Source organism: Leuciscus leuciscus (genome assembly GCF_965113295.1).
Source record: "Leuciscus leuciscus genome assembly, chromosome: 14".
NCBI lineage: Eukaryota > Metazoa > Chordata > Actinopteri > Cypriniformes > Leuciscidae > Leuciscus > Leuciscus leuciscus.
The window spans coordinates 37,895,674-37,910,111 of record NC_138738.1 but is presented as its reverse complement, the minus strand read 5'-3'; the positions used below and the strand labels follow the sequence as shown (position 1 = coordinate 37,910,111).

General features: G+C 36.7%; 1 protein-coding gene across 1 annotated transcript in view; it reads left to right on the top strand.

The window, feature by feature from the left end:
• ptprfa (protein tyrosine phosphatase receptor type Fa) overlaps positions 1-14,438 on the top strand; it is a 195,549-nt gene that overhangs the window by 87,045 nt on the left and 94,066 nt on the right. Inside the window, 2 exon segments of the mRNA XM_082136098.1 lie at positions 4,216-4,404; positions 11,188-11,298. Coding sequence (XP_081992224.1) covers positions 4,216-4,404; positions 11,188-11,298 — 300 coding nt within the window.

The following is a 14,438-nucleotide window of genomic DNA, read 5'->3' as shown; positions in this document are numbered from 1 at the left end:
TTCGTCATTGTGTTTGCAAAGGAAAACCCATATACAATGTTCAACAGTTTCAGTGCCAAAATGGAGTGTGAGATGTTGAACATTTTATTTTTATCTTTTTTTTTTCCTTTTTTTTTATCATGATTGGTATTTGAACCACAAAAATCTCTAAAACATTTTCTTAATTAGTTCTTTGTCTTGTTTTCCAGTAAAGATCTAAACAGCTTTAAAACATTATACTAAGACTTGTTAAGAAATGTGTTATTTTTTTATAATTAATGTAGGAAAATTTAATGAGATTTATAAAACTAGCAACTGTTTGCCAATTAAGGTTAAGAAGAATAAATTTAATTCAAGATGTTTTCTTTGAAAACAATACTTATTATCTTACACAAACTTATGTTGCAATGAATGTAACCTTGTTTTAAGGACATTTAGATATTTTAGTAGAAAACAAGATAAAATACTGATCATTTTTTTATATGTATTTTCTGCAATGAAATCTGAAAGATAGCATGTCATGCTACCCTGGTAATCCAGAGTTCTCGCGAGAGCACAAGTTGAATTTGCTCAGCGAGTTACTCTGGTGTCAAGCAATGGAGCTCATTAAATATGCCCCTCGAGCTGAGCTGCACCAATCACAGCGGGTTATCTGATATAGGCGGGCCAGAGGCGAGCTAAACAGATGACGACAGCGATGTGACGTCGAAGTCATTAGTAAACATTGCAAGATGGCTATGGATGAATAGCAGTTGTGTGAAACAGCTTTGGCCGCTACAATGAACGAGTTAGACTTGGCTTTTTATCTAAAAGAGGAACAGAAGACGGCGCTCGAATCGTTCCTTTGCAAGAAGGGCGTTTTTGCTGTTTTGCCGACCGGATACGGTAAGAGTCTAACCTACAAGTTAGCTCCGCTCGCTGGTAGCGTATGGGGTTTATTGTTTTGATTGGTCGTAGTGTTATCCAATTGCGTGCAGTGAGATTTTCAAATGCATGCTTGGTGCCGCCCCTCGAGCTGGCCGATTTTCATTAGTCGACACCAGACCTTTAATCTTTTAGATTTAGGTCTGGATTTCCAGGCTAATGTCATGCTTTGCTGCCAGTAGAAAGATTTGAAGTGTTCAGACTTTTAAAAAATCATGATCAGACCTCTTTTAGTTGATGCAATGAAGAGAATTAAGTGAAAAAGAATCTAGATCCTTTTCAGTTCACATTGTATATGCAATGGTAAAGTGAATCAAACTAAGAGCAGCTCCTAAGATTGAGCTCATGTAAAGCGTTAAATCGAGTTAAAGGGTAACTCTCGCCAAAATGCAATCTAGGCTCTTTTTGTGAATCTACCCGAGGCAAACTTTCGTTTAAAAGCATAATTAGAATGGAAACGCCACTTTAAAGTTTGACCGTATTTTCGTTTTTGGTCAAAATGCCTTTTGAATGGGAGTGATGGGGCACTTCTATGATAGCATCAAAACCCGCTATTTTTAAAACACTAAGAAGGCTCGACACAACATGAAACTTTGCTCGAAGTATCACCAGGGGTCGATCTCCGAATGCAACGTAACCGGGAGGAGAGTAAAGATGGAAAGCTCCTAAAGCTTAGTTCCATATAAATTCACAGATAACGGTTTTGTCGTTAGTGAAAATCCATATTGACCTTGTATTTGAAAAAGGATCCTCATATAAGAAGCAATACTAAAATTCAGAGTCAGTTCATTCGCATTCGGAGATCGACTATTTTTGCCTGTCATAATGCCGGCGGACACAGAGACAGTGAGTTGTTCAAAATCTTTCTTTTTAGTAAACTCTGTGAACACAAACAATGTTCTCAATGCTGGAGTTCATGTGTAGAGCCTCTGGTGATACTTCCAGCACAGTTTCATGTTGTGTCGAGCCTTCTTAGTGTTTTAAAAATAGAGATTTTTGATGCTATCATAGTCGTGCCCCATCACTCCCATTCAAAAGGCAATTTGACCGAAAACAAAAATACGATCAAACTTAAAAGTGGCGTTTCCATTCTAATTATGCTTTTAAACGAAAGTTCGCCTCGGGTAGATTAACAAAAAGACCCTAGGTTGCATTTTGGCGAGAGTTACCCTTTAAACATTAAATAACAATTTTTTTAATAATCACACTGTACCATATCACAGTGTTGATGTTATCTCTAGTAATTGTGCAGCCCATGTGTGTTTGCAAAGCTCAATTAGTGTATGAACAGAGAAGACTTAGAACATTGAGTCCCGTATGTTTCCAGTCTGCACCTGCTGTTCTTAATGATGCTGATTTGCATCAAGTTGTTTCATCCTCCATTATCTGTGAGAGTGTGGTGACCGCTGGATACTGTTTGGTTTCTCTCTGGTTGTGCTCATCCACTCCTCATTTCCCATTTCAAACATGCAGAAGCACTCACAGCACATTATGTAAACTTCTGTGCTGTTTCTTTCTCTTACCACTCAACCACATATCAGAGAAACTCTCTGCCTCACAGACCCTGTTTACATCTGGTAGTGACATCCATCTCAAGTCATTGAAATCACAAGTGAAGTGCTAAACGTGGGGTATTGAAGACACATTTAGATCGGACCACTCAAGCCGCTTTCAGAGGTGAACGTTCACATTGTATTGTGTTGTGTAAACGATAATGGGCTCTGATGCATCTGGACAACAGCGACAAATTAAAGATATTTATAATGTTACAAAAGATTTCAGTTTCAAAGATAAATGCTGTTATTTTGAACTTTTTATTCATTAAAGTATCCCCAAAAAATGTATCATGGTTTCCACAAAAGTTTTAAACCTTGATAATAATCAGAAATGTTTCTTAGGCAGCAAATCCACATATTAGAATGATTTGTGAAGGATCATGTGACACTCAAGACTGGAGTAATGATGTTGAAAATTCAGCTTTTATCACAGCAATAAATTACATTTTAAGATATTATTCACATAGAAAACAGTTATTTTAAATCATTCAAATATTTCACAATATTGCAGTTTTTACTGTATGATCAAATAAATGCAGCCCTGGTGAGGATAAGAGACTTCTTTCAGAGACATTAAAACATTTACTGACTCCAAACTCACCCTTATTTCACTACAAACCAGTGTGTCTTACTTTCTTCTGTGGAACACAAAAAAAATATTTCCCAAATATATCATCTTTCGGGTTCAACGGAAGAAAAAAGTCACCAAGTTTTGGAATGACATGATGAGGGTGATTTTATTGAACAATCTCTACAGAACAAAGTTGCTATGACTAACAACATATTAAGTGATGTATGTAGTCACACAATCAAAGACCCTCCACTTGATAAAATGCATTTGAAATGCATAAAAATACCAGGTATAAACGGGAACAGAGAGAGCGAGAGCTTTCCATGACCCCGCTTTCACAGATTCACGTTTTTGCAGTTTACACGCTTATAATGGTATCGCTTTCAAAACTCGTTTTCAAACACGTGCACTTTCTAACCTACCTCAAAGTTTGTGTTCTCAGGCCACCAAAACGCCATTGTCGTGTAAATGAACAGCCAGAACGCATTAAAAGTTTTCTGCTTTCAGTTAAAAACGGTGTCATGGCCCTAATGATTTCTACACTGAAAATGAATCAATTCAAAACTTAATTAAGCAAGACGATGACTTTCTTCCAGAGCTGTTGTACAGCCAAAACAATCTTTGTTGCATTAATTTCCTATTATCACTGTAAATCTGCTTTGAAACAATCTGTATTGTAAAAAGCACTATATAAATGAAGATGACTTGACCTCTGCAGTGCAAAAAGAGGCATGTGTACATAACGTAATTCTACCATTTAATTTTAGTAGTATTGGTGCCTAGATTAGCAATGCCAGCATTAGAGTTCCTGTAGTCAAACTGTGGGTCAGGCAGAACCAGGCGTTCAGTGAGGTGTCTCTATATCCGGAGGGAAATCACCCCCTCACCCTCATATATCCATGACCAGAAACACCACAGGCGGATTAGTCACGCCTCGGCCCGCTCGTATTTACATTAGCGGTGGATTTCACACCATGATCTCTACTCCACCTCTGTCTTACAGTCACGCATTTCAGCTGCTTCAGACCAATCGCCTCGGGTGGTCCTGCGTACAAACATTTGTAAGAGCTGAGCTTTAGAAAAACGAGCCGTGCCACTTTTCCGACCGAAAAAGCACAGCTTATCATGCAGTTCATTCATGTGTGCTGACACCTCTATTTTTGTCATATTGTGTGTGTTTTCCAGAGGACCAGATCCCTCACGGCTTCCCGACCATAGACATGGGTCCACAGCTGAAGGTGGTGGAGCGAACGCGCACTGCGACCATGCTTTGTGCCGCCAGCGGGAACCCCGATCCAGAGATCTCCTGGTTCAAAGACTTCCTACCTGTCGACATTAACAGCAGCAATGGACGAATCAAGCAACTCCGTTCAGGTAAAAAGAAAAACCCTGTGAACACACAAAAGCCGACAAAGCTTGAAGAATAAACTGTAATGAGTGCACTCGCTTTTTGGCAAAGATGATGATTGCATACATTGATGCCGGCATTCCCTGCTGAACATGCATCATTTTTTCTAACCTCCTCTTTTTTTTAACCTCGACAACAACAAAGACTATATAGAGCCCAACAAGATATTTTCCCATTCATTTTCTCCATGGGGATTTCAGAAAATTCTTCAATAAAGAGTTCTAAGCCTTGAACCAAACCAGCTCCCAGATGAATCACATTGCAACACTTAAAAGAAACATAAAAAAGAGGCAACGGTTCAAGACTGTGCACTTATTTCATGAGGGATCGATGGAATTGAATCAGAAACGACAATACAAAATTATTGGCTGTGCACTGATCAAAAGTTTTTTTTTTTTTTTTTTTTTTTTGAAATTAATGTTTCTTGAGCAGCAAATCAGCATAATTAGTATGATTTCTGAAGGATCATGTGACACTGAAGACTGGAGTAATGATGCTGAAAATTCAGCTTTGATCACAGGAATAAATTACATTTTAAAATATAATCAAATAGAAAACAGTTTTTTTAAATTGTAATAATTTTTCAAAATTTTACTGTTTTGACTGTATTTTTTTGTCTAATAAATGCAGCCTTGGTGAGCAGAAGAGACTTCTTTCCATACCCGACCCTAAACTTTTGAATGCTTGTGTAAGTTTAAGGATTGTTAAATATAAATAATGAAAGTATAAGATAACCAATGCTTGACATTTATTGCAAAATATTCAAGGTAGTGTAAGTCTTCACTGCGATTTAGCAATTAAACACTTAACAACCTCAAAACTCATATGTCTTTCTGGAAAGGTTTACATTCGCCAAATCTCTGTGGAGGGAATGAATGGGATTTTTACTTCTGGAATCCTACTATTCTGCTTTATAGCAGCTAAGGCATTGCATCTGTATGACAAGTGACATTTCAGAACAAATGAGCCTCCGGTTTCATTTCATGTCTTAAAGTAAACAGAAACAAACAGGAAGACAGACTGGCTCACAGTTATTATTCACATAACCCTCCGGTTAGGACACACAAACATGATTAACATGACAGCACAGTGATTTGTTTTGATTAGAATAGTCGGCCCCTGTCAACAATAGTTTCCTGCGTCAATCGTCAAACAGCTCCGTATTTGTCACATTATTCCCATTTGGCCAATCCATCTTGCAGCGACCAGACAATCACATAATTTATTTGTTTGGATACAGTCCATTATTTGATCCTGAGATTAGCTTTGCTCTCCAGCCATTAGTGTGAAGGCCTTTTTCCATTAACGAATGCTAATGAAACAATTTTTCAGTTCGTGACCTTTTACAGAACGGCTAGGAACAAATAGGAAAAGCACGCATAATTCAATACCTAGCTCTTCAAACGGAAACTTAATCTCAATGGAACATGTCATTGTGTACGAGTAATTACCACCAACCCTGCCAAAGCAGGTGATTCTCTCCTGGACATCAATCAACAATCTGTTTACAATGCAGACTCGTGGCTGAATCTGATAAAGAGAGATGGGAAAGAGAGGGTGAGAGTGTTTTAGGATTGTAATGCTGCTACTCTCAATGTAAACACTCACAAGTGGACTATATGTCAGGAGTCGAGCCTCTTATACACATGTGAGCCGTAGGACATTCAGATATTAGTGTAGTTAAACATGGACCCTTTTCACATTTCCAGGGTATAATTCTCTAGTGGTGAACGAAAACAACAAAAATATAATTTTTGCATCCCCATTTTCTCCTATAGCTAAATACAAATCCATGCATTAGCATTTCTGCAACTTTAAACATTGTTTCTACACCAATTCTTTTTTTCAGTGTAGTTTTCTGTCATTTAATGCCAAGGTAATAAAAACAATGAAAAAATAAAAATCTATATCGCAGTCTGTCAAAATTGTCCATTGTTCAAGCAAACCCCTAACCGTAAGTTAGGATGTAAACCCCTAACCGTAAGTTAGCAGATGGAAATTAGCATTTGCTAACTCTGGTACAAAACATCTTTTCGTAAGATTAATGTATTTTGTACATTGTCCCTAACAAATAAACTAATACAATATTTTTTTTTTTAAGTATTAATTTCGGCTGTTAATTTCCAGCATCATTTGAGCCACGGACACACATGATGCTTCAAATTTAGCATCTTCTTAAATTTTGCAATTACTTTTATTAGCAGTCGAAACATTTTTCCCTGGCAGATGTTGAAAAGATGAAAATCCCCTAGACATTTGTTACCGATTTGTGCACTAAGCTCTCAGGCAGAGGTGATTTATGATGATTGGTGTGCAGATCTTTATGAACAGAGATGTGTCAGGCTGATAATTGATTTCTCCTCAGTAAGATAATGGATGTCCAGCTTAGCTGCTGTTTAAAGTCTTAAATACAGCCAGGATTGATAGCGACTGTCTCTCGACTGCCGGCGAATAGAGAACTCTAACTTCCAACTGCTCTTTAAGGGGAAACATTAACATATACTTGAGTTTTCTCCCTCTCTAGCCATAGTGAAGATATAGTAAAGTCCTACTATTCTTCATTATGCTCACGCTACACTGCAGACTCTGCCCAAACATCATCCTGGGCTTTCTGAGGGTCCCAGTGTACGCCAGGCTCTCTGTAAACTGCTGATGGCTTTGGACCACAATCCACACAGTTTACAGGGGCTTCCTCGTGTCTCTGACCCCCCTCCCGAATCTGAACTGTTTTCACATGGTGGAGTGGTTGACTTATGATCCCGATTGGCAAGAATCTGCATCATAGTCAACAGACGATGCTTCTTTCAAAGTTAAAAAAGTAACTTTCTCAAAATAATAAGACTCTCAAGGGTCGGTCAATGCATTGAGATTGAACTCTTACTTTGCACTTTAAAAAAAATAAAAAAAGGTTTTCTTCTGTGTTGCATCAGACAACTGTATTTATTTAGCACAGCTGCTGTCGGATCCAAAGGCCAAAGTTGTGCTGGAGGTAGAATGTGCATCACTGTAAAAAATAGCTGAAGACCCTTGTGCAGAGAGAGTTGAAACTATTACTCAGCCGTCACAAGAATGAGTCATTTAAAGGCCAAAACATACTCTACACAAGTACATTAACTCAGAGACTTTTAGCTAATCAAGCTTGATTTCACACATGGTGCTTGAAAATATGTCAAAATGCAATTCATTTCAAATTACAAGCTTCATATGGGGCGCTAATGCAGATATTAGTGTAAACTCTTCTTCTATGGACAGTTTTCTGGTATGTTTTTTAGTTTAAACGAATTGAACTTTCACCATGTGTATAGTCAGCTATCTGAATAATAACGTATTTTTTGATTGCACAGACATTTAGCACAGTAACTCCCTTGAGTCCTGGAGGAGTAACTCAAGAACGTGTACAACAGTACAGCACTCTTTTGTGTGCTTGCATAGAGTATGTTTCTGCCCTAAAGCAGCAAATGTAAACTATACGTTATGTGACTGAACACACACTGAGAACAGAAGAGCCAAACATCTTCTGGGAAGATTGTACATGCCGCTTTTTAAATAAGAAATTCTCCTGTTCAACTTTCTCTCCTCTTCTCTCTCTAGCTCTTGCTCTCTCTCTTTCACACTAACAGTTCTCTTTAATCTTATTTGCATTCATATTACCTCACCAGGTGGTACACCAATCAGAGGTAAGAATGCTGAAAACAGAAAATATCCAAATGCGTCATCTTTCGATTTCGTTTTCACCTCAAAGTGTCCCCCCCCCCCCCCCCCCCATCACCCTGTCCTCATTCTGGAGTCTTTCTCTCTTTGTCTTCCTCCTCCTCGTCTTCAATCCGGCCTCGTCTCTGTGCATGAACCTCTGCTCGTCTGTCTCACTAATGAACGTCTGATTCAGCCTAATTGAAAAGAATATACTGTGTTTAAAGACAGCTATACCAAACCACCAGAAAACATGCAGTTGTTTTCTCTACAAAGATGCATCCAGTTAACATCTACATGGGTGAATCTCACCTGTTAAGTCATATTTCACCAAATCTGTGGAAGATATTACACTTTGCATTAAAAAAAATGAAATCTGTTTTAGCTACTATAAGAATTATGTATTGTGACATTATTTTAATGTCATTTTTCATCTGAACTGAACTTTATTCAGAGATAAAGGCCTGTTCTGATGACTGGCAGTCTGTCTGATCAATAACTCAGCAGAGCTGCAGTGCGGTTTGAGAAATTGTGAGATACCTTGACATCATCTCATTCCCCGCAGCAGAAAAACTTAATGTCATTATGACAGTTAGTATTAACCAAGTGCCTCTCATCTCCCGGCTTTTAGCAGGAGAATCCAGAATGTCCGAACTGAGTGATAGAAAAGCTCCCCGTTGACATGACAGAACTGATGTATAAAAAAGAAGAAAGAAAGAAAGAAAGAAATTCAAAATTTGACTGTAACTCTGAGCCGAACTCTTCAGAGGGAATGTCAGGGCGAGAACGTGAGATTAGACTGAGAGAGGCCAGCATGACATCTTTCAACATCACTCGGATACTAGCGTTTCAAGTGTAATAAGTGATAGAAAAGCCTTCTTTCCTGACGACTAGAGAAAGAGACAGTAGCTCTGTTCCAGACGCTGTTGAGCTGCATTTGTAAGTACCATAGGCATAATGTGAAAGCTATTGCAAACAGAAAATTAAAAGATACCTAATGCAACATCACATATTGCAAAGTATCAATAAAAACTTCTCACTCCTGGGAAGTTACTACAAGTTTGGAAATCAAAAATATAATGTGATCCGAAAAAGGAAACAGTAACACTTTAGTTTAGGGTCCAATTCTCACTATTAACTAGTTGCTTATTAGCATGCATATTACTAGGTTTATCAGTACTTATAAAGCACGTATTAATGCCTTATTCTGCATGATCATATTCTACATCCCATAATCCACCCAATACCTAAACTTAACAACTACCTTACTAACTATTAATAAGCAGTAATTAGGAGTTTATTGAGGCAAAAGTCGTAGTTAATAGTTAATTGTGAGAATTTTAACTAATTTAAAGTGTGACCAAAAAAAAACATAAAATAGAAACAAAATGAACAGCAAAGGACATGCATTAGGTGTGTCATTGATGCTTTATCCGTGTGTTTTATTATTCTCCTGCTGCTACAGACAATTATAGGAAATTTAGTTTTACATAGTTGGTGGCGTTTACATAATATGCATTTGACAGACGCTTTTATCCAAAGCGACATATATTGTATTAAAGCTATACATTTTATCAATTCATTCATTCCATGGGAATCAAACCCATGACCTGGTGTTGCTAGCGCAATGCTTTACTGTTTGAGATATAGTCAGGAATGCGTTGATGCCAGTCTTATTTTAGTATAATGATATACTATTATAGTTTTTGTTAATATTTTCTATTTTAATTTTTAATTTTTTGTAAAAAAAAAATTCTAATTTGTATTAGTTTTTTTTATATGTCTATATACATTAAGTTTCTAGCAAATAGACATTAGGCCGTTCACACCAAGAACGATAACTATAACAATTACTATATTAGCGTCCTCATCAGCAGACGATATCGTTGTGTTTATTGTTAAATGTTTGAGCTCTTTAAAGTCTGGTGTATTCTGATTGGCTGTCAATGTTTGTATCATTCATCAGCAAAAAAAAAAAAAAAAAAAATTCTGAAAGTGATTCCAACAATATGATTTCTCTGTGCCTCTGTTATAGTTGTGGTATAGACTATTCTTTTACATATAAAATGATTTTAAACTATATCATTATCACTATAGTTATTGTCTTTGGTGTGAACGGGCGAGGCGGCTCCGTGGGGTTTGGAACAGATCTAATGTGTGTGTGTTTACGTGTGCTGTAAGGGTCATTTGTTTGTATAATGAACTCTTGGAGCGAGGTTAATGCTCAGTATCGTAATGAGGTCTCATACACTCACAGTTTTTGGATTATGTTTCTATTGTTAATGCACACGTTTATAAACCCATCCCATAATGCATTTCAGGACTACTTCTGAAATACACTGACGACATCTTTAGTTTTCTCGGTGTGCTTCCATCCTCCACAGATTGCATGATGTATGTCACATCACGCAAACAAACAGCACCGCCATACTAAAAAAAACCCTAATGAGCGAATTATTTCCTTATTTTGTCAGAACAAAATGTCAATGAAATGTTTGTGTGAATGTATGTGTTATTAAGATGAGCAGAATGCTGGAGCCAGGTAAGTGGCTGGATGAGAACTGAGACTGTTGGCAGAAAAAAATACTTTTAAGCTTTTAGTTTTAGTTTGTTCTTTAGTTTGGATGCACTGAGAATGTACAGTATTGACAGTAATTGCAGCGGCTGTATTATGTCTTAATAGATCGATTCTCTAAAAGCACAGCTTTGCCTCGGCTAGCAGAATAGCAGAGTTTATGTACAGTGACGGTTATAGCTAGTGTAGCCTGCAGGTGTTTTTACTTGCCACAATGAATAAATAACCCAGTTTGCTTTAGATTTATTGAATTATGGAGTGAAAGATGTTGCTCTTTCAGTATTTAGAGAGACAAGAAAGGTCATATGCCAGCCGAGTGCTAGTCAATGAAGTGTGTGGAAAAAAAATGTTCTTCTCCTCGGGCCACCCTCGTTTAAAGCGATGGAAGTTTCGATTGTTTGTGAGTGTGTGTGTTTGTGAGTGTGTGTGTGTGTGAGAGAGAGCATTTCTGTCTGGTTTGTGATTGCTTATGTTGTGTTTGCAGGGGCTCTGCAGATCGAGAACAGCGAGGAGTCGGACCAGGGCAAGTATGAGTGTGTGGCGGTGAACAGCGCAGGAACACGCTACTCCGCTCCTGCCAACCTCTACGTCAGAGGTAAGATCTTCAGCCAAACCCAAAACCCCGTCCCGTTTCACCTCGATCTGCTCTCCATACAGGCTTTACCACGGCCAGGACAGGACCGGTCGCTCAAAAACTCACTTTTCTCTTTAATCACCCATTTGTCTTAATAGAAACATGGTTCTGCAGCGGAGAACTTCTCCATTGTTGTACAATTTTTAATAATCAAGAAATGTTTTCCACACAGATTTTCACTCAATGAGGGAGAAGAATATTTAATCAGTTTTATTTATTTATTTATTTATTTTTATTTTATTGATTCTATATATTAATGCACAGGTAACAGTATTTTTCTAGTATATGTTACTAAAACGTTTATATTAGGGCTGGGTAAAAAATATCTATTTCTCGATTTTAATCGATTCTCATTTTTACGAAACGATATCGATTCTTAAATCCCAAGAATCGATTAGTCATCCTGTTTTCAGTGACGAATGAATGGAACATTGTTGCGCGCATCCCATCCAATAAATCGCAATAATCTTTGTGATTTGTTATTATTGATATAACAAAGTCTCAGATTTCAAATTATGTCCATTTTCTTACGAAATTCAAAAACATAATTACCGTGTTGGCGCTGTGGCGTGAGATCGCTCTAGCTCAGCTCAGCTTAAGAGAAGCAGCACATGACCTTCGTTCTCTTCCGCCTTAATAACACCAGTTACAGCGCGAAATAAACATGAATGAGCATCTGAAAGTGTGTTAAAAGATAGAGTACAACTTATCGAAGTCCGTATCATGTCACATGGAATCGCTCAATCAGTGTTTTAACCGTGGAAAGGCGTTAGTAAACAATGTCATGTAATGTCACATTTACCTCAGAAAAAACATATCCAGTGACCATAAACTCATTAGTTAGCTAGAACAATTAACTCTAGAGAGGAGCATTTTGTTAAATATATGCACCATATTACATATTCATTATAATGTTTAATGTTCTTCAGTATTTAATGCATGTTTGAATAAATCTGGAAAGTTTTGGGGATATTTTGGGGATATTTAATTTAATTTTATCAATCAATAAATTCCTCTTGAAACAAACTTTGTTGTATTATTTTAATTTAATACTGTGAAGCTGCTTTGATACAATCTGTATTGTGAAAAGCGCTATACAAATAAACTTGACTTGACTTGACTTGACAGCCACCATTTAAATTTGTATATAATTTCATATAACTTTATTATTATAAAAATAAATAAAAGTGTATTTTAAGTGTTTGTATACAAATCAGTTAATTTTTACCTTCAATATTATAGTAGGCTAATGAAGCCTATAGGCCAGTGGTTCCCAACCTTTTTTTGTCTGAGACCCCCTTTTCCCCAAGAAAATATTTTAGGGCCCCCCTTCACATTTATTGATATTTTCGCTCTTGTAAGCTTGCAGCAAGGATGACAAAATATGTTGTTTTCAAACAAACGGTATGTTTACTATAAACAGATATGTTTATGCACAAATAATAGCCTATAATATTGAAAATACAATAACAAAAACATTAGTAGGCCCTTTGTAATTTAAAAATTTAAGCCTAGGAGTAGCCTATAAATTTTCCCTAATTTAAATGCAATAACAAAAATATCAGTATTCACATTTGTGTGTAGGTAAAAAAAGAATGAATATAGGCTATTACTAAATGACTTCTGTCTGGGGCCTCAATACTTGCATGTTATTTGTGAGGCTTTATCAATGTGAGGCTTTACTTTTGACGCTTTTGGCGCTATAGCGAGCGATAACAAACATGCGTTTATTAACAGAATAATGCGTCTTTCGGAAGAACATTGTAGCCGGAACTACTTCTCTCTCTGTGTGCGTCTATGACGAGTCACGCAGGTACTGGGCTACTCCGCAGCGGCAGCGATCCGAACCAGGGTAAAATAGTCCCAATGTAATCACTTATTATAGGTGTACCATAGTGATTCAGGATAAGACAAAAACACGGTTTGGAAAATGGATTCATGATGAACTCGCTCATTATATAAATTTTGAACAGAAAAAAGTTAAGGACTTTTATTTAATGCAAATTGCTCAAAACTTTTCAAAATATGACGCGACCCCCCACAGTGCTCGCTGAGGCCCCCTTGTGGGCCGCGACCCCCCTGTTGGGAACCGATGCTATAGGCTACAACTGACTCCTATAGTTTACAATAATAGCTAAGAGATTTGTTTTCCTTGAGAAAATTTGCATTGTATTGTACCTGATATCCAAAATAAATATTGAATCGAATCGAATCGTAATCGAAATCGAATCGAATTGTGAAATTTGTGTCAATACCCAGCCCTAGTTTATATACAGTAAAATTGCCACAAAGGCAATTTTGAGCAAATCTTTGAATCGGTGGATAATTGAATCTTGAATCTATTCATTGAAATGGAAAGAACTAATTCACTTGAAATTAATCAAACTTCCCAACTCCTTTACTGTCATTTTTATTTATTTTTTTCCTTTTTTTTTTCTTTCCCCAGGTTTGTTTATTGGTTTTAAGCCTTTACTATGAAATTATAAGCTTATCTTTACAATTAATGTATTTTTTAAGAGCTTTTATTTTCAAGATGATTATAGTTGATAGCTGAACATTTTTTATGACATTTCAATGATTATATTTTCATTCTTTTTGTCCATTAGTTATCTTTGCAACATTTGTTGAGTGTTAAATTGATTCTTGCAGAACTGTGCAGTAAAATGTGCAGACCACAACAAGTGTTAGTTGTGAAGAGGTCAGCCTTCCATCAGAAAATACATATTATGACTTATAATAAAATACTATTAAAATAAAAAATAAAATACATCTTTATTATGTTTAACTTTATTATAACTTTATGTAATATTATTATTATACAGTTACAATAGAAAAAAACAGCCTATTTAATTAAAGTCAGAGAGAGGTTAAAGTTAATATTACATTTTTACACTTCGGGGACAAGTGCAGAAAAATGTTAATATAGTAAAGAATATTAAATTACATAAAGAACCCTTTAATGTTGCTGGTCATGAAGGTTGGAAATGGTGTAAGTGTTTTCAGGACATCAAAGAAAGGACCATGTTGAGACATGCAAGCCAGATTGGAGAATCCCATTGTGGAAATTCCCTCATTAATGTCGGGATCAATTACAGCAGATT